Source organism: Alligator mississippiensis, chromosome 2 (assembly GCF_030867095.1).
Source record: "Alligator mississippiensis isolate rAllMis1 chromosome 2, rAllMis1, whole genome shotgun sequence".
Lineage (NCBI taxonomy): Eukaryota > Metazoa > Chordata > Crocodylia > Alligatoridae > Alligator > Alligator mississippiensis.
Genome location: NC_081825.1, coordinates 266,199,829 through 266,223,508, shown reverse-complemented (window position 1 = coordinate 266,223,508; position 23,680 = coordinate 266,199,829). Strand labels below are relative to the sequence as shown.

The following is a 23,680-nucleotide window of genomic DNA, read 5'->3' as shown; positions in this document are numbered from 1 at the left end:
GCAAAGAAAGGGAATATTTCAGCTAAATAACCAGTGAGATGGATCTGATTTCCAACGGAAGTTGTAGGAGGACCAAAGCTGTAATCATTTAATAGGTGTGCAAAGCACTGGTGATACACTATAGGGAAGAACTCTGCTCTTGTGGGTGCATTCGGGGTCAAATGACCTACTCCTGTAGTCAACCTTTTTCATCATTAACTTAGGGACTGCAACTTCATTTCAGATTGATGTTTCCCACAGAGTGGACTTCTTGAGTTTCTAGTGTCTATAAGTTACTGAGGCATGAAAAAAACATGAGACCAGCATCTGACTGTCGTCATCAAATGTTTGCGGGAAGTGAAGGAAGCTAGAGAGCAAAAGGGAAAACCTTTAATGAGAGCACCTGGGGTATATTCATTGAGGTTTAAAGTCCTCTTTACAATTTTTTTCTGAAATGTTGGTGCCCTGGCCCAGGGAGTGTGGGATGCAGTACTTACCCCCTTGCACAGGGTGGCAGTGCAAGGAGGCAACATGCCCAGCAATACCTACCTCTTGCTTTGGTGGCATCAGCAGCAGCATGGGCTCCATGGGGGATGCCATTCTGGTGCCCCCCTCTGAATTGGCACCTGGGGCTCGTGCTCTACTCACCCCATCACCCCACCTTGTTACACTATTACTGGGCATGTTTGCAAATTTAGATAAGCCACACATCAATTCAGTGTGCTGCAGCCTCTGCCAAGGTTACTAGGACCATCTTTACCCTGCTGTCTTCCTTGCAGCCACTCTGAACTAGACAGAGACCCAGGATATCTGGTAAATAAGAAAAAACTAGTTTTCTCTCACAAGGGCTGTACCACTTCCAGTATTATGTGACTGATTTGCTATCTTCCTTCCCTGTTTTCCAGATTGTGCTATGGTAAAATTGAGGGTAAAATTAAAGCAAAGAAAAAGCACGTGAAATAATCTCCCCACTTGCTCTTCAAGTAACAAGCAAACCAGGAGAATTAAGTCCTTTTAGATTCATTTAGATGTGTAATGACACTTGAAACTTATCTTTTGGGATGTGGTGGTTGGCACTTGAAATGGATGGATGAGGATGATATCTTTGTAACACACAAGTAGTGTTACAGAGAGAGAAAGAGAGAGAGAATACAAGACATGGCCAGGTTGGGGCCAAGCAATTGGAAGTACAAGCAGTTGCCTTTGTAATAGTGCTTTCAGTATCCAGTCAGGACAAGGTGAAGTGTCAGCCGATAAAAGGCGATCATGCAGGAGCTCCATCACAGTGCGCAGGCCAGAGCTAGACTCAAGTAGAACAGGGCAGTGGAGCCCTCAACTGGCAAGTAGACCTACTTGATTCAGCTGTGTGGTAAAATTATGGGCAAGACGAATCACATGTGGGGACAGCTGAAAAATTACAAAGGATCAAGAATGTTGACTCTGCAACTTGTCCTGGACCCTGCTAAACACTAGCTGTGGTCCTGTATGGAAAAGATGTATTTTAGCATGATTTGACTGACACCATCTTCAGAAAAATATCCTTGTTCCATACTGGTCGCTGCATTTGAAGCCTTCTAGCATCTGCCATGTTAAAACATGGGAGTTGCTAATGGTGTTTCAGTCAGGTGCAAAAGCTGCCTTATTTAGCCCCAAACTGCAGTGCTGTGAAGCAGGAGGCAGCTCTGCTGTTAGGCAGAACAGAAAAGGAAACACCTGCTTGCTTGCACGCCTGTTGGGGCATTATCAGTTTAACAACTATAGCAATAAGGAAAGTATCTAAATAGAAATAAAACAAAAACAAAACATGCAGAGGAGCTCCAGAAATACCCATCCTATCTGACTTTTTTACAGAGCTGGGGGAGAAGCAAAAATTGCAAGTAAGAAAACTAATGTTATCTTTCAACCGTAAACTGGAGAGTACCATCCCCCTCTTCCCGTCTCATTGGAGTTGGGCTGCTATCTATCACAGAACAGGAAATAAATGTCAGAACCACAAAGCTTCTTGGCAGTTGGACTGAGGAAAGGATGATGCTGGATGGGCTTGGCAGGGCAGTAGCAAAGGTCACAAAGACCTGTGACCAGACTAGAGACTGTGCAGTATGGAAAATGTGCGACTCAAGGCAGTGAGGCTGCAGATATGACAAAGAAGGATTTGTGATAAACTCCAGTGTGGCTGGGGCTGAATTTGAGCCCCATAGTCAAGATTGGCTGGATGCACAGAGTTACCGTGAATATACTTAGCTAGACCCTGTTCAAGATTGAGGGCTTCCAATTTCTGTGTTCACATTTCTGCCTGGTCTAGAATGAGTTTGTGGATTGGGTTATTGATTATTGAAGGGAATAATGAATTTGAGTAGCAGGGAGTTTTAATGTGTTTTAATGCTATATATACGAGTTACCTGAGGAAATATGGATCTGTTACTCTCCAGGGGTCAAATTAGCAGACTGAGACCTGCGAGTCTCTGGTGCTTTTACTCGGCTTACTAGTGGCTCAGTAAGGCAAGCTCTAAACTAGCTTTGCACCCTTCAATGGGATTTCAGGGAGTGTAAAGGACAGCCACTGGCGGGAATATTTGAACGCTCATGGCGCACGGGGCAAGTCCCGGAGGACTGGAAAGGGGCCAATGTGGTCCCCATTTTCAAGAAGGGGAGGAAGGAGGACCCAGGCAACTATAGGCCAGTCAGTCTCACCTCCATCCTTGGCAAAGTCTTTGAAAAAATTATCAAGGCTCACATATGCGAGAGCCCGGCAGGACAACTTATGCTGAGGGGAAACCAGCACGGGTTTGTAGCAGGCAGATCATGCCTGACCAATCTAGTCTCTTTTTATGACCAGGTTACAAAACGCCTGGACGCAGGAGCAGGGGTGGATGTCGTATACTTAGACTTCACAAAGGCCTTCGATATGGTATCCCACCCCATACTGGTGAACAAGTTAAGAGGCTGTGACTTGGATGACTACACAGTCTGGTGGGTGGCGAATTGGCTAGAGGGTCGCACCCAGAGAGTCGTGGTGGATGGGACGGTTTCGACCTGGAAGGGTGTGGGCAGTGGGGTCCAGCAGGGCTCGGTCCTTGGACCAATACTCTTTAATGTCTTCATCAGTGACTTGGACAAGGGAGTGAAATGTACTCTGTCCAAGTTTGCAGATGACACAAAGCTATGGGGAGAAGTGGACACGCCGGAGGGCAGGGAACAGCTGTAAGCAGACCTGGACAGGTTGGACAAGTGGGCAGAAAACAACAGGATGCAGTTCAACAAGGAGAAATGCAAAGTGCTGCACCTAGGGAGGAAAAATGTCCAGCACACCTACAGCCTAGAGAATGACCTGCTGGGTGACACAGAAGTGGAAAGGGATCTTGGAGTCCTAGTGGACTCCAAGATGAACATGAGTCGGCAGTGTGACAAAGCCATCAGAAAAGCCAATGGCACTTTATCGTGCATCAGCAGATGCATGACGAATAGATCCAAAGAGGTGATACTTCCCTACTATCAGGCGCTGGTCAGACCGCAGTTGGAGTACTGCGTGCAATTCTGGGCACCACACTTCAAGAGGGATGTGGATAACCTGGAGAGGGTCCAGAGAAGGGCCACTCGTATGGTTAAGGGCTTGCAGACGAAGCCCTATGAGGAGAGACTGGGGCACCTGGACCTCTTCAGCCTCTGCAAGCGAAGGTTGAGAGGTGACCTTGTGGCTGCCTATAAGTTCATCATGGGGGCACAGAAGGGAATTGGTGAGGTTTTATTCACAAGAAATAATGGCCACAAGCTAGCAGAGAGCAGATTTAGACTGGACATTAGGAAGAACTTCTTCACAGTTCGAGTGGCCAGGGTCTGGAACGGGCTCCCAAGGGAGGTGGTGCTCTCCCCTACCCTGGGGGTCTTCAAGAGGAGGTTGGATATGCATCTAGCTGGGATCATCTAGACCCAGCACTCTTTCCTGCCTATGCAGGGGGTCGGACTTGATGATCTATTGGGGTCCCTTCTGACCCTAACATCTATGAATCTATAAATCAGTACAGAGTTGTTTTCTTCAACCATGAAAGTTATTTGGTCCCAAATTTTCAAAACCAGGGATTAAATGTGGTGGTTGCATTTAAAAAAAATACACGATACAACAACAGAATTTTCAGAGTGCATCAGAGTTGTCAGTGCCCCTGAAAATCTCAGACTGGACACCGTGTGTGTGTGTGTGTGTGTGTGTGTGTAATATATTCAGTGGTCATTCTGAAACTTGTGGGTGATAACTTCCCTGTAAAATGATAGTGAAAATACTGCCCTCCCCACTTAGTAGTGGTGAAGTTAAATTTATGTTCTCAAGTGCTTTAAGGACCTCAGATGAAAGTTGCTGGAGAATGACAAATGATTACTTTACAGGGAGCTAATAATGATACCAGCAGTTGAGGTTAATGAGCATTTTCCATTATAACCCCCTTTTTTCTGTTGCTAAGATCTTCTGAACTTTAAACATTTGGACAAAAATGTTCAGTGGATCTCAGCATTGATTTTTTGAAATTTCAGTGAGAAGCACCCTGCTGATTCTAAGATCAAAGTTAATGAGTCTGTGGTGGGAGAATAGTAGTTCTGCTATTTTATTTTTTCTTGCTGTTTGTTTGAAGAGCCCCAAGGCCAGATCCTAGAAAGGGCTTAGCCACTTAAAACAAGATGTAGGCACTTTGGGCATTTATAGATGTGTTCCGGAAAGGGAGAGGGGGGCACTTTAATTAGAACAGCTCTCGAAGCTGCTCTACTTAAAGCACCCTGAGTGTCACATGTATCAGTGTCCCTGCGCTGAAAAATGGTGGCATGGGTGCTTTAACTAAAGCTCATTGAATGTTTAGTTAAAGCACCCCCGCCACCATTTTTCAGGACGGGGACACTGATACACATGACACTGGAGTCTGCTCCAATGTGCTGTAATTATAGTGCATCAGAGCAGCTTTTCTGCATGTGTATAGGCACCCCTAGATTCCACATAAGCCCAAAACTGCCACCCTGAATGCCTGCACTCAGCTGCTGCTTCTAACTTCAGAAGGCTGTATTTTTACCATAAGGTTTCCTAACAATCTAAATCTCTGCTGCTGCACCTACTCCGAATTGTCACAGTCTTGTCTGAGCAATTCAGCACCTGTCTCAGAGCTAAATTCAGTCAGGATCCTCAAACCAGGCATTGTCCCACCTACCTCTCCAGGGATGGGCTCAGTCCAGTGGATGGACTCAATGCACACCTGGGCTAAGTACAAACAGTCAAAAAGCTTGAGGTGGAATCGATCCAATCTGCATAGGTTTCTCTAAAATGCATAGATTAAATGAATAATTAAATGAACTCACGTTCATTTTTCAGTTGGGAAAAGTAGGCAGATGCCTGGACTGACCCAGACCAGAAAGCAGAGATCACTCGAGCACACCTCCCAGGCCACTGGCTATTGCCAAGCCCAGCTAGCTGAGCGGGGCCATCCCCTACTGGCTGTCTCACATGCCCCAAGTCCTCTGCTGTCCCTCTCCCTGCCAGGAACTTAAGGTGACCACCTGTCCCTAATTAGGTGGGACATTCCCAAAATAGGAACGTCAAGTTCCGATCCTGGGCTGGGATAGCATTGGATGACTCTGGGATAGCATGCGTGGATCTGGGTTTTCCATTTGCTGCAGAAAAACACAGTAAACGGTCGGTTTCCCCTTGCAGGCTGGCAGAGTTCCTGCCTGCAAGGGGCTGCTTGAGGTTGGGGAGAGTGGGAAGTAGGGGGCACCACATGCATGTGTTCACGTGCACACCTGCATGTGGCCAGCAACAGCCCCAAGTAGCTCCCCCAGATGCCTGCAGGTAAGTGGATCAGGCAGATTGAGACCCCCCACAGTGAGGGAGGGAGTGGGGCTGTGTTGGAGGCTGGGGCTGCAGCTGAGGGCTCTGGCCAGCCGGGGTAGTGCATGGGGTCTGGAGCAGGAATGGGTAGCCATGGGACCCAGTCAGGGAGTGGGACAGAGCCATGGGCAGCTTGTCCCGGGCTGGGAGTGGGGTTGGCTCCCTGTCGCTGCACACACTCCCAAGGAGGAACACATGGGGGTGACACGTGCCCCCACAAATTTGTGCTTGGGATAGGAGAGGATATGAACTGAGGGCTTCCCACCCTGCTGTCCTCTCCCCAGGAGCTCCACGCCAGTTGTGCTGCTATGGAGAGGCAAGGTGCCCCTGCCTCCAGCAGCAGGGGTGGCAGCTGTGCTCTGGCCATGCTGCAAGGGGCAGGGGAAGCAGGGAGGCAGACATATGTCCCACTTCCCAATGTGGAAAAAAGTGGTCACCCTAACTGAACTTCTGTTCTGTTACAGGTTTAGACCAGTTTGCAATCACTTATACCAGTTTATGTGTAATTTCTTTCCCTAGCCCTAAAGTACATCTTCACAATCAAGTTCTGCATGCAGTGGTAGCTGTCTTTGCAACAGCATGGGGAGAGCACCCACAGCTGATATCCTCTGCCGCCAAAGTCTCATGTCTGTGGACCAGATCTGGTCTGTGGGCTGTAGGTTACCAACACCTGGATTAAGACTCTCAACCAGGGAGGAGGAGTTTAATTAATGGTGTGTACTCAGGTCAGAAGCAGCCTATGTGAAAGAATTGCACCCACTAATGTGCACTATGGATAGGGTGACCATATGTCCTGGATTGGCCAAGACAGTCCTGGATTTTATAGGCTGTCCCAGCATCTTGGCCACTAGAGAAAATTGAAGCAAAAGTCCCAGATTGGTGGGAACCTGGGAAAATAAAATCCATTCACTGTGCAGTGGCTGTATGCACATATTGGTCCTTTATAAGAAAGTTACTTTCACCTAGATGGTACTAGTACTAATTACCTGGCAAGGATGCCTGAATACACATTTGAAACCAACTTCTTTCTGGGGAGGGAGGGAAAGAACTGGCTAATTTCTCAATCACATGTGAACTGGCTCCACCTTATGGTGAGATACTAGCACTGACATTCTTCCAATTTGGAAAAGAAACAGAAATGTGGAACTGGTATGGCAATTCTAACCAGCTTGCTGCTGTAAACTGGGTTTTGATGACCTCCATTGCAACTTTGTCATTCTGTCTGAAATCCCATGTTTATGATTTTCTACCTAGATTTAAAAAAAAACCCACCCTTTCCCAAAGTTTGGGAGTAATGGAACTAGCTAGCCATGTGTCTACATGTTCAGTAATTACGGCACATTGATAGTACCTGTAATCGCATTTAGCACAAATGAACGCTTTTTGTGTGACGCTTAATGCACATTGGACTTAATCTACTGAGTATTAGCACGGTTTTTGCCAGCTGTGCTAATGCACAGTAGAATTACTCCAATGTGCATTAAGCATCTTGTGTAGATCCATCCGCTGAGACTTTTTAGACTCGAGGCACCTCTCCATAGACTTGAGGCTTTCTTCAGAAAATGCCAGCTCTTAGATTTTTTGGGTGGGGGTTGAGTACAGAAAAATAATAGAGCAATTCTTCTGTTGCAAAAAACTAAGAACAAGCACAACAGGTCAGAACATTTTAACAGTATGGATTTCTATTTGAAAATCTCTGGGTTTATCTTGTGAACCATGTTTGCCCTGGAATGCTCTATGGAGCTTGATATAACACTCTTTTATATCATCTTCCATCTGAGCCTATTACAGCACTTTACAAACATTAAAAGAATTAAACTAATGACACATATATATGAAGAAAAAAAAATCAAACCTATCTTAGAGATGAGAAAGCCATAAGCTAACTCCCTAAACTCAAAAAAAAAGTCTGTAGCACAGCTTATTCTAATTCCCACGTGTTCTTTAGCTCCCAAAATACCCTTTCCCTTCAAGGTTTCAGCAGACTCATAAAATTTGCAGTGGGTCCTTACTCTGGAAGTTTCTGCTCATTGCCCCTGTATGTCTGTGCTCCTCAGTAAACTCTTTTGACATCAAAAGGAAATGTTGCCTATTGTGATGTTAAAGATATATGCACTGCTTTTTTAAATCTACTGCAGAAAGCTACAGAGGTGGGAAGTGGGACAGTTCTAGGCAAAAGAAATCAATTCTTTCTGTGATTGTTCACCATTGCCCCATAACAGAACTCACCCCCATATTCAGCTGGCCTTGGCATTTGACAAAGGACTGTGTTTGGCTGCTCATGGATAGATAATGTAGGCAGAAATATTTATCACTTCAATATTAAAAATACCCTCTGCTGCTTCATATATTGATAACTTTAAGCTCCTTCTCTAGTCACTTAAAACATTCAAGTTAGCCAAGCCAAGTATAAACATCCCTATTTAGAAGCTACACTTGTATTTATTCAGGTCTCAGTAAAAATAAACATCGTGCAGACAAAGTCACTACATAAGCCTAGGAGCTAACACAACATCCAGTCAAAAGAGCTGACTGTTTTTCTGCAACCAGATACACGCCAAGGCATTTACTGAAAATAAAGGTAAGCTTTTTTTTTCTCACCAAACTGTTCAGGGTAGGGTCCCAGCATGCAGCCCGATAGCCAAATGAACCTATGCAACTGAGTTACATTTACTGCTTTGCTAAGATGGATCATTGGTTCTTACATCCCTGCATTTGGGATGAGTGAGTGGTAGTAAAGTTGACTACCAGTCACCTTTATTCTCCCAGTATTCAGAGGAGCCTAGGAATCTACTCAGGCCTTAATGTACATTAGAGCAGCCTTGGCCTATAGTAATTGATATTCTGTTCTCAGTCCCCTATAGACCTGGAAAGCACAGAAAAGTGATAGGGACTATGTACTGCCCAATGCAGTTCCAGGTGGAGATACTTGAACTAGCTCTGAGCTAGACTGGGTATGGAAAGGAGTAAACCCATGTCAGTAGAGCTCTGCTTTGGCTAATTTACCCTACTTCTCACTGTGTTGTGTAAATCTCTCCATAGTGTAGCATGCAAGCAGTGTGCCCCTAGCCACATCACATTGAGTGGCTTTGTCTCTAGCCTGTCTCCAACATGCCCCTCTATCCTGGGAGTGAGAAGCAGAGACAAAAATCTCAGATGCCAGATCTAAACTGTACAGGAAAAATGTATCTACACTGCCTGAGAATGCCACTGTGAAGCACTCCTCACCCATTCACTCCCACTCTTCATATGTCAAAGCCTGGAAATGAAGCAATGTAGCTACCTTTGGAATAGCACTGAGTACACACGAAAGAGCAAGTCTGAGAGAGACCAAAGAGCCAACATAGCTCTGGTGGCAAAGCTTTCTAATGTAGACAGGGTCTCTATAACTTTCCTCTGTAAGACCCTTTTTCCCTGCCAGAGTGCTATTAATAAGTCAGGGCCTAGATAGGGAGACATATCGGCGTGTCCTGATAAGCACATATGTGCAGGGGTGCATGCTTTCCATGGGACAAATAGCAGCAGCACATAGTTGTATACATATTTGTGCCCCTGCTGTTTGTCCATGGGCATGCCCCTGCATGAGCACTTTAACATGCAGCAAAGTGGCCTGGGTGGGATAGGGGAAGCTGGGAGTCCTGGGGGCCTCCTGTGGCAGCAGCAGCACCAAGCCACTTGGAGCCTGGCCAACAGCCAGAGCATGGCTGTGGGCAACCAGGCTCCCTTTCTGGTGGCACACACTGCTGCCGTGTGCACCGTGCTGCTTTTTTAACATCTCCCAGTGTTAAAAAAAACCTTTCCTGCTGCTAATTAGCAGCACAGTGAACAAGTGCACATGTACCTTTGTGGCGCTGCAAACCTCATGTGCATGCTCATCAGGATGCACCCATTGTGAGGAAATGAGCAGATTGGGAAACTAAGCCTGTTAGTTAACACCTTTAGAAATGCTAGACCTAGTCTATGCTATAAAATGTTGATATAACTGTTCTGCTAGCAAGACTTGGAGTGCATTCATGCTCAAACTCCTCTGTGGTGCCAGACTCCTTCTTTGAGTACAATAAGTCTTCTGCCCAGCAGCCTGCTGAAGGTATAGGTAAACACATCTATCCCTTCCCCTGGCTGTCATGGCAGCAGTTGGTGCTTTGCAACGTGCACTTTGTGTTCTCTTGGCACAGCTGCTGAGTAGTCACAATGGGCTACCTGAAGTTCTTGGGTGAGCACATGCTCTGGTGGCTTTGCAGTGGCAGCTGTCTGCTCCCAGAACTTCCCGTGGCAGAGGCAGGTTAAGTGTATGAATGGCCTAGACCAGGCATTCCAGCACACACACATTTGAGGAGTAACTAAACAAGCATTGACAAAGTGGTAAGTGTCTTGAGATAACTGGCCATCAGTTGCTTTCAAGTTACAACAGGGCTACAAAGCATGGCCTAAATTTAGCCCATGATGTGTTGGCTACAAAGGACCAACTCACAGGATCATCATAAAATTCTAGTTTATTGGACGGATGCAAAAGTCAGACCATAAACCTTGGTGCTGATCCCCTCAAACACGCACACATTCACACACGCACGCACACTCATAGTAGCTAGCTCTGAACACTAAGCATTGGTGTCAAGATATACCTATCCCCAGGCGCTGGAGTCTGCCGTTGATTGCCAGTCAAGGCTTCTTTCAGAGCAATGTTGCTGCAGAAGGGGACCACCAGCTGGTCCTTCTGACTGGACAGGCAGGGTGCTGGTCAGGTCAAAGAGGGTGCCATTGGTGGTCATTCTTCCCTGCCTTTTATCCCTCTCTGGCAGACTTTGGTGACTCCCCAATTCTCAGGCTTACCCAATCCAGGGCTCGTTGACCTCAAGGGACATCCCTCTTGGTAGCTGCTGGATGGCAGCTGCCAGCCCCAGGGGTCATGTCCACATGTATGTGCAGTCTCAGGAGTCTGTTGGTGAATTTTGATTGATTCACTGCCGTGATGAATAGAGCTCTGGAAGTGGTTGATTAGGAGGTATTTCAGCCCCAAGGGTCTGTTTCCAGTGTTGATTAGTTCAAACTGGGGTTTCCACACCTTTAACAGTGAAGTTTCAGGGAGTTCCTGGCTCTGTATTGATTCTTTCCTCTTCTTGGTCTGTAGTTTTGTAGGTGTTAATTGCCAGGGGGGGGTTGAACCCAAAAGCTTGCTAAGACATTTTTTCCCCACCTAAAGTTGGTCTAATAAAAGATATCAGATTCACCCAAAGAATCCTGTCTGCCTATGTCCTACAACCTACCGCGCTGGATAGCTATGGAGCATCTAAAGTATCAGTAGCCCACACCCTAACACTATAACTTGCTTGTGCATCCACACCTTAAGAGCCCACTAAGTGCAAGAGCATTGTGAAAGTAAGATGTGTCACACAAATGCACTCTTGGGACATGTTTCTACTCCATAGGATGATGCTAGGGAGCACTGCTATGACAGGCCCTGCCAACTCTCTCCCACTTCACATACACATGTAGTGGCTTTCTCAGTCTTGGGCTTATATGTGTGACAGTGAGTATTCCCAGTGCTGTCTAATGAAACTGGTTTGGGTATGCAGCAAGTGGCTGGTCTTGCTTTCATGGTGGCACTCCCAGTAAAATCTGACACACTGTAAATATACCACAATGTATACAGGGAGTTACACTGGAGTAGTTGGAGTAGCTGGTGTGCTTACTGTGCATTAGCTTCCTGTGTAGGCACTTCACTCCCTGGTGTCTGCGTAAATCAGGAGTAACTCCATGGAAGTAAATGAAATTATACTCTTCCACATATGAATAAAGCAGCTGTTGGCTGGATACTGTAGCAATCAGTGAAAGTCATTTATCAGCCTGCTGTTGGGCTTAAAACTCTTCTTCAGCTCCACCGATTCAGGATTCTGCAAATAGTGAGAGCGCCTAGTTGCTTTTTGAGTGCAGCTATTTGATTATGTGGATTCCTCATCGCTGGGGTTTATGGATTACAGCCACCGATGGCTTGGTCCTTGTCAGAACCCATTACCAGTGGAGGAGCTGTGATTCAGAACAGTTGGAGGCTGTGTGATTAATCTTCTGTCACTTAAACAGCACAGAAATGGGTAAAATTGCAGGAACGTGCTGCCAAGAAGTTGTTGCTGGTGCTGCTTGAGGATGTTCTTTTAGTCCCTAGGGTAGAGCAAACACTGGCAGATAAGCTCCATTCCCATCAGACTTGCGGTGTTTTTCCAAGTCTACAAAAATCACATGCTGTTTATTAGAATGATTATTTATTTACCATGTGGAATCATCTAGACCCTTTGCACCAGACACTACATCCATACACAATCCACTTACAATGAAAAGATGGTTGCTGGTCCCAAAAATAGTGCTATCATTGTTTATTATAAACATAATGGCAGGTTGGGGTTGGATTTTAATGGTAGGCCAAATGATTCCTCTTCAAATAGAGATGAATGCACAAGAATGTATTCAATGATGTATGCTATGAGGAAGTGATGATCCTTGGCCAACAAAATTACTCTGGCATAAACCTGCAATGAGATATATGTGCCCCACAAAACAGCAGCCAGGAAAAGGTTGATGAGAGAGGTAACCTCATTACCTTGCCCAGCTGTGACTAAGCAGACTGAGACAGCTGCTATACAAAACTGAAGCTGAGGCAGAATAGGGGACAGGTGGAGAGGAAAAATGTAAAAAGTTCAATAAGCAGCTCAGGGAAACACTGAAGATTAGGAAGGATTGGTCCTCAGCTGCATAATTTGAGAGTCTCTGATCTGAAACTGGGTGGCCATGGGTCCTGTTTCATACTGGACCATCCTGTTTTTAAATGTTGTCCCCCGTCTGTTTCTCAGTGAGGACTGGACTGCAAAAAGTCCTGTTTTTCAGTTCATTAGTGGAAACACATGTCAATCACTTGTCTTCATGATTTTATTGGCTGTGCCTAGAGCTAGAGTGGTGCACAGCTAGGAGCAGGATTCACAGCCAGGGAGAGAGGTGGCCTTTTTGTGATGGCCCCACCCCTCACCGCTGATTGGCCAAGGGGATGTCTGTATTCTAGGGATGCATCAGTGGCCACCCTAGCTGAAACCTATAGTGGAGGCTGGGTTTTGGCTTCCTCTAGCTGAAGTGAAAGCCCGGGAGGGAATGGAACCAAAAGACATATGAGTCCCAGGTTGCAAGGAAGCGTAAGGCTGGCCAAAGACTATTCTGGACTTTGTGGTATAACTGAACTTTTTACGATTCCAAGAGATGTGATTTCCTAAGTTATAGAAAAGCAAGGGGTCATAGGTGACAAAGGGTTGTTATGCCAGATCTGAGCTTTGCTGGAGGGAATTACACAAAGTCCTGCTTGTTGATGCAGTTTGGACTGACAAAACTGCTTTTAAAAGAATAGTTTATTTTGGTTCAAGAGAGGGAGAGGGGCCATCTTGTACTGGAACAGAAAGCAGCTTTGCCAGTTTAGTCTGGTCCTCATTAGGAATACATTTCTTGTACTGTATGCTAGTGTTCCTATTTGCATGTCCAGACCAGTCCGTGAGCAATCAGTACTCTATTTTTAACAAATTTGTCAATGTTTACAGAACTGCTCTTAGTGCAAACAGCTTTTGTCAGTACTCAAGCAGAACCACCAGTGACTCCTGCTTTATTTTTCCTTGGCCCTCACTCAGGCAGAGTAAGGATTTCATGTTCCAACGCTGACATTCTTTGTGGTTTGTTCAGGTCCAATGAAGGCAATAGGCCTACTTATAAATGAAGATGACCATGCAGGGAGCACCCCTTCACACCCTATCCAGACTAGGATTTAAAGTGCTGTGTCTTCTTAATATATTTTGAAAGCCTAGTGGAAGCCTAGGATTTAAGTTGATCGGTATAGTACGCATTAAAGGTGCTCATCTTGTCTACATCAGCCTCTTCAAATGTATTAGCGCATACAAGCTAACGTGCTATCATACAGTTTACCTCTTACTGTAGACAAGGCCTGAGAGCAAATCTATACAGAAAATAGGGACTGCTTCAAATAGCTGATCAGAAATTCCATTTTTAATTGTCTCCCAATTTTTTTTGCATTGGGGAAATATGATATAGTTTGTCAACAGAAGCTTAGTGCTGAAGGCAACAGAAACACAAATTTACTAGCTGTCAATTTTGGCTGATAAACCATATAAGGTGGTTCATTGTTACATGGGCACTTTCACCCAGAATACAAGTTTTCTTTCACTTTTAACTAAAGCATGTTCACACAGCTTCTGAGAATTACTGTTTGAAATTACATGTCTGTACATAACCCTTTATTTGTCAGCAACTGTTCTAATTTTTTTAGTGCTAGTTGTATCAAGAAACAGTTGCAAAGCAGGAGTTCATTATTGAATTCCGTCTGTGGTAACCAAAAGAAAAAAAAATTGAATTGGCACCCACAGGTTTGTTCCCCCCCCACCCCCCTCGTTCTCTATGGACAGTTGTAAAATCATTCATTAGGACATATTAAAGGCCAAATGCAATCCTGGTTGCTATAATGAGGGAGAGTAGAGAGACTGGATTAAATTCTCAGGGGAACCTGTGAGGAGTTTGGGTGCAGATGTAGTTGCGTTGACAATATTTCTACCAGCCTCTTCTTAAATTAAGTTTCTTTAGGTCCTGTTTAGAACCTAATCTATTAAAAACAAAAAAACCCCAAAAAAACAGCCCCCCAAAAAACTATCTATACTGGGTCTTTTTTGTCAAGGCAAAAGCCCAGGACAGATGTGCCATACCAGCATACATGACCAGGGCCCTCTCTACATGTTACATTTATGTTGCAATTAACATGCTAATTACAACATAAATGGGATATGTCTCACTGGTGTAATCTATGTTTTACTTTGGCACTGCAAGTCTATGGTTGCTTTTTATGCTAGTGTATCTATGAACAAAGTCAAACCACGTTTGTCGTCTGGACAAACCCTACAGAGCAGTAAAGACATTAGCTATTTTCTAATGTCTACCAGTGATTTACAGAGTGAAGGGATTGTATACTAAAGTTCCTCAAAACTATATGAACTGCTGTCTCCTTCACTGTATAATCAGTGGTGTTCACATGGAATGATGATGTTCTTAAATCAGCGCAATCTGATAATGTGGTTGCTATTAGTTTTTATGGATGTGCATTTATTACCAATTCTCTACTCTAAAAGGACAGAAAAAGAGCTGAAAATGAAACTTTTGGAAGAACTGGAAAAAAAAACAGCTTTAAGAAAGGTTAAAAAATGTTGGAGATTATCACTTAAAAGGGAGAGACTTTAAACCAGAAGTCAAAATTGTTTGTTTCTTTTTCACTGCATTACTTCAGGTACTTGGCACCTCTGAAGATCTGAGGACTAATGTCTCAAGAATAGTACCCCAAATTAATGGACACTTGAAAATTATCTTCTTAACCCTTGTATGACTCCATTTTCATTCTTGTAAAATGGGCACACCTTCTTCAAAAACCTGTTGTAAGGTAAAATAAATTAACATTGGTAAAGAACTCTGAATCCAACAAACAAAGGTACTATAGAAGAGCAAAGCAACCCCAAGATAACAACTTCCTCTCACTTCATGCAAAATCCTTCGTTTCAAAGATGAAGCTGTTTAATAGGCAGGAGAGGCAGAGCAGCACACGTTGCATTTCCAACACTGGCACAATTCTATTTGTGTAGATCACAATGGCTGAGAGAAGCAACTACACATAGCTGTTCACCTCATGATGAACAAGGGTTGCCTATAAACGTCATGGTACTAGCTACAATATATGTGCTGGTTTTGGGAGCTGGGTATGCCTTCTGGCTGGCAAACCATGCCTCTTTGAACCTTTGGTGAGGATAGGAGCCATTTATCATATCTTGTGCTCTTCTTGAGAACTCATTACTTGCTACTGCACAGGGCTGGATTTGGAAGAAATTCCCTTTACCCTACCAAACTGTAGGGTTTGGCCATTTGTCTCAGGATATCTCAAAGCCCTAACATTATCCCAGTGGATATATAAGTGTAGGTATGTGTGCACATGTGTATACCTGTCTTATCCATCTACCTAGACAGGGAGGGGCAGGATAGTGTGATGGACAGAGTACTGGGAATAAGGACAAGGCCAGGGACCCTTGTTTGCATCTGTTTTAGCAGGATCCATCATGGCTTCCACCAGCCTTGCTGTCTCCCTGCGCCTTGTGTTCCTCCTCCCTGTTGCTGCCCTGTTTACATTGAGTTATTGCTATTCTCTAACACAGACTTTGGGAAGGTGCTTTTCAGCCCCACATCACTAATAAGAACATAAGAATTACCATTTATGGGTCAGATGATAGGTCAGGGATGGACAACTGCTTTATCTGGCAGGCCCTTAACGAGTTTTTGTGAGTTGTTGAGGGCCACACATGTAAAATCTTTCAGAAAATATCATTTTAACAAATTACAGCTACAAAAAATCAAATCATATACTAAAAGTCAAACATCTACTAGAAAATATTTTATTTAAAAAAAAAATTTTTTTGACCTGATTTGTGTGAGTACTGTATATGGAAGCAATTGCATAATAGCTCAAAATAAAGTCTAACTCTTGTATATTGTGTGTGTGGTGGAGGGGTGGTAGGTGTGTGTGGGAGATGGAGGCAGTGGGGGTGCATGTGGGTGTGGGGGGCTTCCTGCATGCTAGGTCCCAGGAGCCAGCTCCAGGTCCCAGCCACTTTCCGTCCACTCGGCCACGCGCAGGTGCAACTTACCCCCTGGCCTGGCTGGGTGTGTGATGCCCAGCTCCTGTCCGTGTGGCTGTCGTTGCTTCCATGTGCTACCTGCTGCCCAGAGTGGCGCAGCATGGGCAAGAGGAGAAGGAGGAGCTGCTGGAGGTGCAGGGAGCCAAGCAGTACCTGGGCAGTTACAGATGCACCAGAAGCAGCCCCGCCAGGAAGCTGTGCATGATGGCTGGGGCCAGGACCGTTGGCAGGCATGGATGAGAATGCAGCACATGCTGCCCAGGGCAGAAGTGAGACGAGCTAGGCCCCAGGCAGATCATCACGGGGGGCTGACACGTGGGCTGGTTTACAATTAATTGGTTGGCACCTGCCTGCAGACCAGATACAATCAATTGGCGAGCCAGATCCAGCCTGCAGGCTGTACTTTGCCCACCCGTGTCATAGGTCCCATTTTGCCCAGTCTTCTGTGTCCACAGTGGATGCTGAAAGGGAGAGGGAACAGGGTATGACCATGGTTCCCCCCCACACTTCCTCTCTCACTTGTAGCTTCCAGGATTTCAGGGCTAGGAAGTTCAGATTCAGGGGCTGTGCCCCTTACTCCAGTGCTCAGTAGCTACTACTGCCCCTTTCCTACAGAATGTATCCAACTGTTTTTGAATCTAGCTGAACTGACAGCTTCCATATCATCTGGTGGCCACAAGCTCTATGCCTGAACAATACACTGTTTGGAAAAGAGCTTCCTTGTGTTCATTTTAAACTTAGCAGTCTTCTAAGAAGTAGCGGCACGCGAGCGTGCTGCCTCAGTCCGTGAACATGCCACCTCGGTCCGACATGGGACACTTATTGGGAGTGGAGCAGTTCCCTGGAGCCGACGGAGCCCGCGCCAGCCCCACACCCCAGTCTCCGTCCCTGCTTTGCCTCACCTCGAGGAGGAGCCGCTGCCTGCCCCAAGCGAAGCTCCACTGGCTCCAGGACACTGCTCCGCTCCCCCGCATGGCCTCAGGGGGGGACATCCCGCAGTGTCCTGGAGCTGGCGAGCCTCACTTGGGGCAGGCAGCAGCTCCTCCCTGAGGTGAGGCAAGGCAGGGATGGAGGCTGGGGTGGGGGGGCTGGTGCAGGCTCCGTCAGCTCCGGGGAAGTGCTCCGCTCCCCGGCACTGATACTGGGGAACGGAGCACTTCCCCAGAGCTGGCGGAGCCCACGCCAGGCTCCCATCCCAGCCTCTTCTGGTGCGCGGCCTTGAAAAGGCTCTGCGCGGCCACATTTTTAGTTGTGCACTGCCGCACACGCACACACCTTAGAGGGAACCTTGCAGCCAAGGCTGGGGACTTTGACAGGGATTTGCCAATGCTCCTGCTGGGAGCAAAGCCAGAGGTTCCTAGCTAGGGAGGTCTTCCCCCTCCATTCAGGGTCAGACTAAATCACTGTACTTGGGATTAGTATGAACTGTGGGGATTTTTGCCTTCCTCCAAAGTAGGGGGCATAGCCCTCTACCTGGGACATCCTGAGTGTATATACAACATTTCATAGAAGCAGGACAGTGGCTGCAATGCTTCAACTGCTTTATGTGTGGCAGGTTAGAGTGCTAGGTCTATGTTGTGTCAGGGCTGACAGCAGCTTTATATAGAGTTTAGATGATGGCTTGTATGGGATGTGATAGAAAACCATGATCCTGCCTCAGGCAGGGCAGTTGAAGTAGATGACCTCTGGAGGTCCCTTCCAGCCCTACTTCTCCATGACTATGACTTGCATGACTATACTTCCCCATGTTGAAACCAGAACACCTGGGTGAGATTTTACTAGTGTTCAGGGGAGTTCAATTACATATGCAAAAACATATAAGAAAAATACACAATATAGTGACATGCTCTTAATATGACTTTAAAGAGACTGAATGGATTTGACTTCATAAGTTAGCCAATACAGTAGCTTCCCCCTTACAAACAGCATAAACAGTGAAAGTATGCACTTACAATAAAGTGGTTACTGATGTTTTCCTTGTCTTGCTGTCCTTCAGGGTGTGAAGTTGCTTGTTGCCACCTTTATTTCTCTGATGATGCTATCTTTTAGAGGGCCTGCTTGTCTTTCAGCAGCTTGTCACAGAACACAGTACAATCCAGATCAAAATTAATTCACATAGCCTTCATGGTAGAGACATGCAGATGTGATTTTTCAGGAGACCACACATTGTTCATTCTAGAAAACACACATTGAACGGGGGGCGGTTGTGCCCAGGAAACGCAACACGAATTCCACAGCCTTAGCTAGATCTGCATATTGTACTATCTTGCTGTCCATCTCTTGAAAAATGCACAGCCACCTTTCAGCAATGGGAATTCACTGATGGTTGCAGTCAGAAAGATGATGAGATGATTGATTTTGCACTGGCTCACTTAAAAGGGCAATTCTCATCCAACATACTTAAGGTAGGAATTCTAGTGTGGCATGTAGCGAAGCTGTCTTATATTTCATCCCACACTGGCATATTGCTTGACAGGGCCCACTCAAGCTTTTTGGCACGCTCAAAAGCAGGTTTCCAGTACTCCAAGTAAGACAGGCATTGTAAAATTCTGCATTGTAAAATTCTTCTTCCTTCATTTGCTGACAATCTACAAGAGACTGCAGTAGGCTCTTTGCTTTTGTTGGGACAAATTGTTGTCTAAGTCTCTCTGCTAAGTTATCCCACAGGGAATGTATCTGCAAAGCAACTTCTGTCACTGACACATCATTTTTCTTAATTGCCTCTATGTTCTTCTGAAACATGGCTGTTTGTTTACTGGCAAAGGCAAGCTACAATTTAGTGCTAGGGTCATTGAAGACTTCTTTTAACAGTGTCAGCCATTTCTCTTGAGAAAGGAAACATGCTTTAAGCCCATAGAAAATCAACAAAATTCTATCCAGCACTGGTCCCAGTGACAAGATTTGTGTGCTGCTGTGCTGTAGTCATTTAAAATACTCAAGACTGACAAATTGGCAGAAGTCTTTCAGCTCTTCAACTCTTAGTTTGGCTTGGAGTTTTTGCCACAAATTGTTTTTTCCAGGATGTCTGGCACCACCAAAGTTAGTGTTGGTATTGTCTGCACAAATTCCAACGAGCTTTGCACCAAGAGAGTACTTCTCAATCACTTGCTAGAGAAATGCCCGCTGCACATCAGATGTTTCACCCAGTAGAAAACTCAATTATTATTTTTGTGTTGACTCCCCTAATTGGAAGAAAAAAGCATACGAGAACAGGAAACAGCTTTTGCTCCTTTTTGTTCGATGCATCCACATTAAGCATAATAAATGAGCACTTCTCCAAATCACGATGCACTTCTTCTGTTGATAAAAGAGCTAATACATTGCAAATTATTGCCTTGGATTTTGTGTGAGCAGATGAAAACTTAGGTTGGTAGAGTTTCTTAATGTGATGTAGTCACTTGACCCAAAAAGGTGTCCATGACACAGAGTGGTAAGCAAACAGTCCCTCACTGGCAAAAATGTGACTAACAAAAAGCCAATCACATTTTTTGTTTTGCTTAACAAAAATAAAAAAAAAAAAATCTGAAATGCTTGGAGTTGCATACTTAGTACTTTTGGCCTGTTTTTTTGTTTGAAGGTGCTGAGTAATGTCACAGCAGCTGCCACAAGTCTTGCAATTAAAGAATTTTTTTTGAAAAAATCTTGTTGGTCTAATAAAATGTATCACCTCTACCATGAACCCAGATTGCTTTCTCCACAAGTCTGTCATACAACTTGGCTGATTTTGTAGGTCCTCCTTACAGGAACAGACATGTTTGTGACATTTTATAGCAAACACTACTGATAACTTCTGTAACCTCATGTGTTGCAGCTGACCATGCATTGTATGTGCACCTCATGTGGGTAGATCCCAGAGCTGCCGCCGTGCGCTGCCATCACCTATTGTAAATCAAACCAAGTGGTAAAATGTTGGGATGTTATTGTGAAATGGAGGGAAGGAAAAAAATGCAATTACATCTCTTTTATATGTAATGCCATGTGAAAAATGCTTTACTGAATATGCAATACTTCAGCTGGCAAAAGAAAACGGGACAAATAGCCAATTAAAAAAAAGTGGGGACACCTGGGATAGGGCTCAAATAGGGGACTGTCCTAGCAAAAAGGGGATGTACGATTACCTCGACCAGGGCTCTTCCTGCCAGCTTCAAGTTGTGGTCGCTTGTTCTTGTCTTGTGAGAGCCAATAATGACTCCCCACTGATTTTCTCTTTGCCATGTAGTTTTGTGAACCCAAGTCCCCCACTAACTGCTGGGATCTTCCCTCTGCCTGGGCCCTGCTGGCCTCCAGGGGGGAGCCTCTTCCCCTGCTTCCCTGCTGCAGCCCTGGGGCCTAAGGGCAGGCACCCCAGGACTGCATGCATGTAACAGTGCAGCTCCTCCGCAGCTGGGGTTGCCAACCCTCCCGGATTGGGCAGGACCCTGCGGGAATCAGCCGGGTGACTACTGAAAGCAATCCAGTCAAAGGGCCACGGGGTGAGCCCCTACTAGGCTCAATACGGCCGGGCGCTACATTGCCCGGCGCCGTCGTGGAACGCTAAGTCGCCGCCGCGTTGACGCGATCAGACGCGTCACCAGTCGCGCGCGCCAGCCCAGCCGCGCTCAGCCCCCAGCGGACATATCCACCGAGGCGCCCCGCACCGCGCACTTCCGCCTCTCTAGGTGTCATGGCGGCCGCGCCGCCCGTTTCCCTCCCTCGCACGTGACCGCGCGGGGGCCGTGCTCCGGCGCCAGCTCTCGCGAGAGCTGCCCCCCTCCCGCGCCCCCGCGCTCCCCGGCCGCTCGCGCAGCTGCTCGGCTCTCGCTATATAAAGGGGCAAAGCGGGCAGAGCGGCGGCTGGCGGCGGCGGCTGCAGCCCGGGGCCGGGAGTAGAGGCCGGGCCAGGCTAGGCCGCGGCGCCGCCCGGGAGCCAGGGCTGTGCTGGGCATTAAGGGGGCGGCACCGGCGCCGGGCACGTCTCTCGCTTCACGGGGGCGACCGCGGCCGCGGTGGGGGCGCCCGGGGGGCGCGGGACATGGCGAGCGCGGCCAACACAAACCCCGTGGTAAGCACCGGGGGGGCCGGGCCGGGGCGGGTGGCGGGCTCGGGGCCTTCTTCTCGTCCTCCTCCTTCTCCCTCTCCCGCCCGCCGCCCCACGAGCCCGCCCGGCCCGGCCCCGGCCCCAGTCGGCTTCCCGTGGGCGGCGGCTGCTTGGGAGCGCCCGTCGGTTTGCAACAAGCAGTCACACACCCCCGGCCCCGCGCCCCCTGCCCCAACGCACCGCTCCGGCCCGGCCCCGGCCGCGGCCCCTTGTTTGCGCCCGTCTCGGCCGATCCATCATGGCTCCCGCCGGCCTGGCTGCTCCCCCGCCTTGTGTTCCTCCTCCCTGCGGCGGCCCGGGTTATATAGAGCTATTGCCGCTCTCTAATATAGACTCTGCCAGGATGGGAAGGTGCTTTCCAGCCCCACGTCACCGCCTCTCCATTTAAACACCGCGGCAGCCTTTAAATAGGGAGAGAGAGAGCGCCGCCGAGAGCGGCGGGCGGGCGGGGAGCTGCGCGCAGCCCACAGCGGCCGGGGGAGGCGCCGGCTCCGGCTCCGGCTCTTTGTCACTCGCCGCTGCCCGAGCGGCCCCGCTCCGCTCCGCTCTCGGCGGCGGGGTTTTCTCTCCCGCCGCGTGGCCAGGCCGCTACGGGCTTCCCCCTGGAGCGGGAGCGAGGCCGAGGCAGAGGCAGCGCGGTCGGAGGGTCTTTGTTGCAGGGGGGATGGAGCTGCTGGGGCAGGCGGCAGGGGAAGGCTCCTGCGGGGGGAGGTGGTGGCGCGGCTGCAGGTATTTGACTGCTGCCTGGGAAAAGGCGAAGCGCTTGAGACTCTTTTCCCAGCTCTTCTGCCTTCCATGATAGCAGCGGTTCGTGCCCTGCTCGCAGCAGCAGCGCTAGAGGCGGGGAAAGGAGGGAGACCTGGATTGTTTGGCGTTCTAAATCCCACGGAGCGGGTTAGCTTTTTAGGGCATTGGTGTTTCTAGAATGGTAAAGCTGTTATTTGGTGTTATATCTATTTCTTTCTCTCTGCCTCCTCTGCATGCCCCCCCCCCCCCCCCCACACACGCACACTGATCTGAGAAGGTGATCAGTCCAGTAAATGCATTCAGTCAGGGTGTAAAATATCAGCTAAATCTTAAGAGCACCAAGTAGGATCCCATGAATAAATATAAGGAAAACAAAAATGAAGGTAGTATGCCTGTATTTTCTCTTCTGTTGTAGAGCAGGTTTGTAAAGATCTAAGAGAAAAGGCCTTCACTCTGAAGGATTTGCAAATAACTTTGTTGCAAAGCCCCAGTAACACTTGATTTCTCTGCTGTGCAAAGCTGGGCAGCTGTCTCCATCGCTTGGTACAGGTCTATCCTAAGAAAAGTCCTGTTAGAAAATAAAGCTCCGTAATGTGTGATTCAGGTCACCCTGCCGGTTGGTGGGAGGTGAATGGCTCGGTTTCGTTTTTCAGCTGAGAGGTGGTTTGTTGGTGATGGTTATTCAGTCGGTAATGTTATCTTTTAGAGTGCAGATCTATAGCCAATAATAGAGCTGCACCTTTTAACATCATAATGATATTTTGAACAAAACCAAGTTAAAGAACATAGCCAGTTCATAAGCTGGACTTCTGTTCTAAATTACTTCAAAAAGCCTCTTAATGCTTTGGTGTCGTTAAATCATCATCAGTCAGTTTTCTTGCTCGTTATGAGCCAAATGATGTATTTTCATTTTTGGCTTGCATAAATAAGCAAGGACTCTGTAGCAAGTTGTTATAGCCAGTTTGTTTTAAAGGAGGTAGGATAGCTTGAAAACTAGTTGGCTTGCAGTCAGATGCACAAAATCAATACAACTATGTCTTTCAGTTACAGGAATCTGAGGGGTTGTTTGTAAGAGTAGCTGCATACAGATTTTTTTTGGGGGGTATCCTTTTAAAAAAAAAGGAATTTAAGAAATGTAATCTCAAAATGGCTTGCAGTACTTAAAATGACTTGGTGTGCATTCTTTGGATTCTGAAATATTTGAGCTCATGTAGCACACCATATTCAAATGAACTGCTGTAAGTGCAGAGGGAGGGAGAGATGGTCAGTTTTTTCTATGCTCAGCAGAGGGAGCACCAGTTAACAAAC

At 46.9% G+C, this 23,680-nt stretch overlaps 1 protein-coding gene and 1 long non-coding RNA gene across 5 annotated transcripts in view; one reads left to right on the top strand and one right to left on the bottom strand.

The window, feature by feature from the left end:
- Positions 1–12,192: 12,192 nt before the first annotated feature.
- LOC106738355 (uncharacterized) lies at positions 12,193–22,009 on the bottom strand. The gene is made up of 3 exons (XR_001373547.3): positions 21,806–22,009; positions 18,501–20,427; positions 12,193–15,295 (listed from the first exon to the last, which is right to left on the bottom strand). It is a non-coding gene; the product is annotated as an uncharacterized LOC106738355 (long non-coding RNA).
- Positions 21,321–23,680, top strand: part of GTF2A1 (general transcription factor IIA subunit 1) — a 29,840-nt gene continuing 27,480 nt past the window's right edge. Inside the window, exon 1 of one of the 4 annotated variants that reach the window (XM_059723148.1) lies at positions 21,321–21,589. In XM_059723148.1, coding sequence (XP_059579131.1) covers positions 21,560–21,589 — 30 coding nt within the window. In that variant the 5' untranslated portion in view covers positions 21,321–21,559. The other 3 variants (XM_059723149.1, XM_019478867.2, XM_059723150.1) reach the window with 3 other exon arrangements.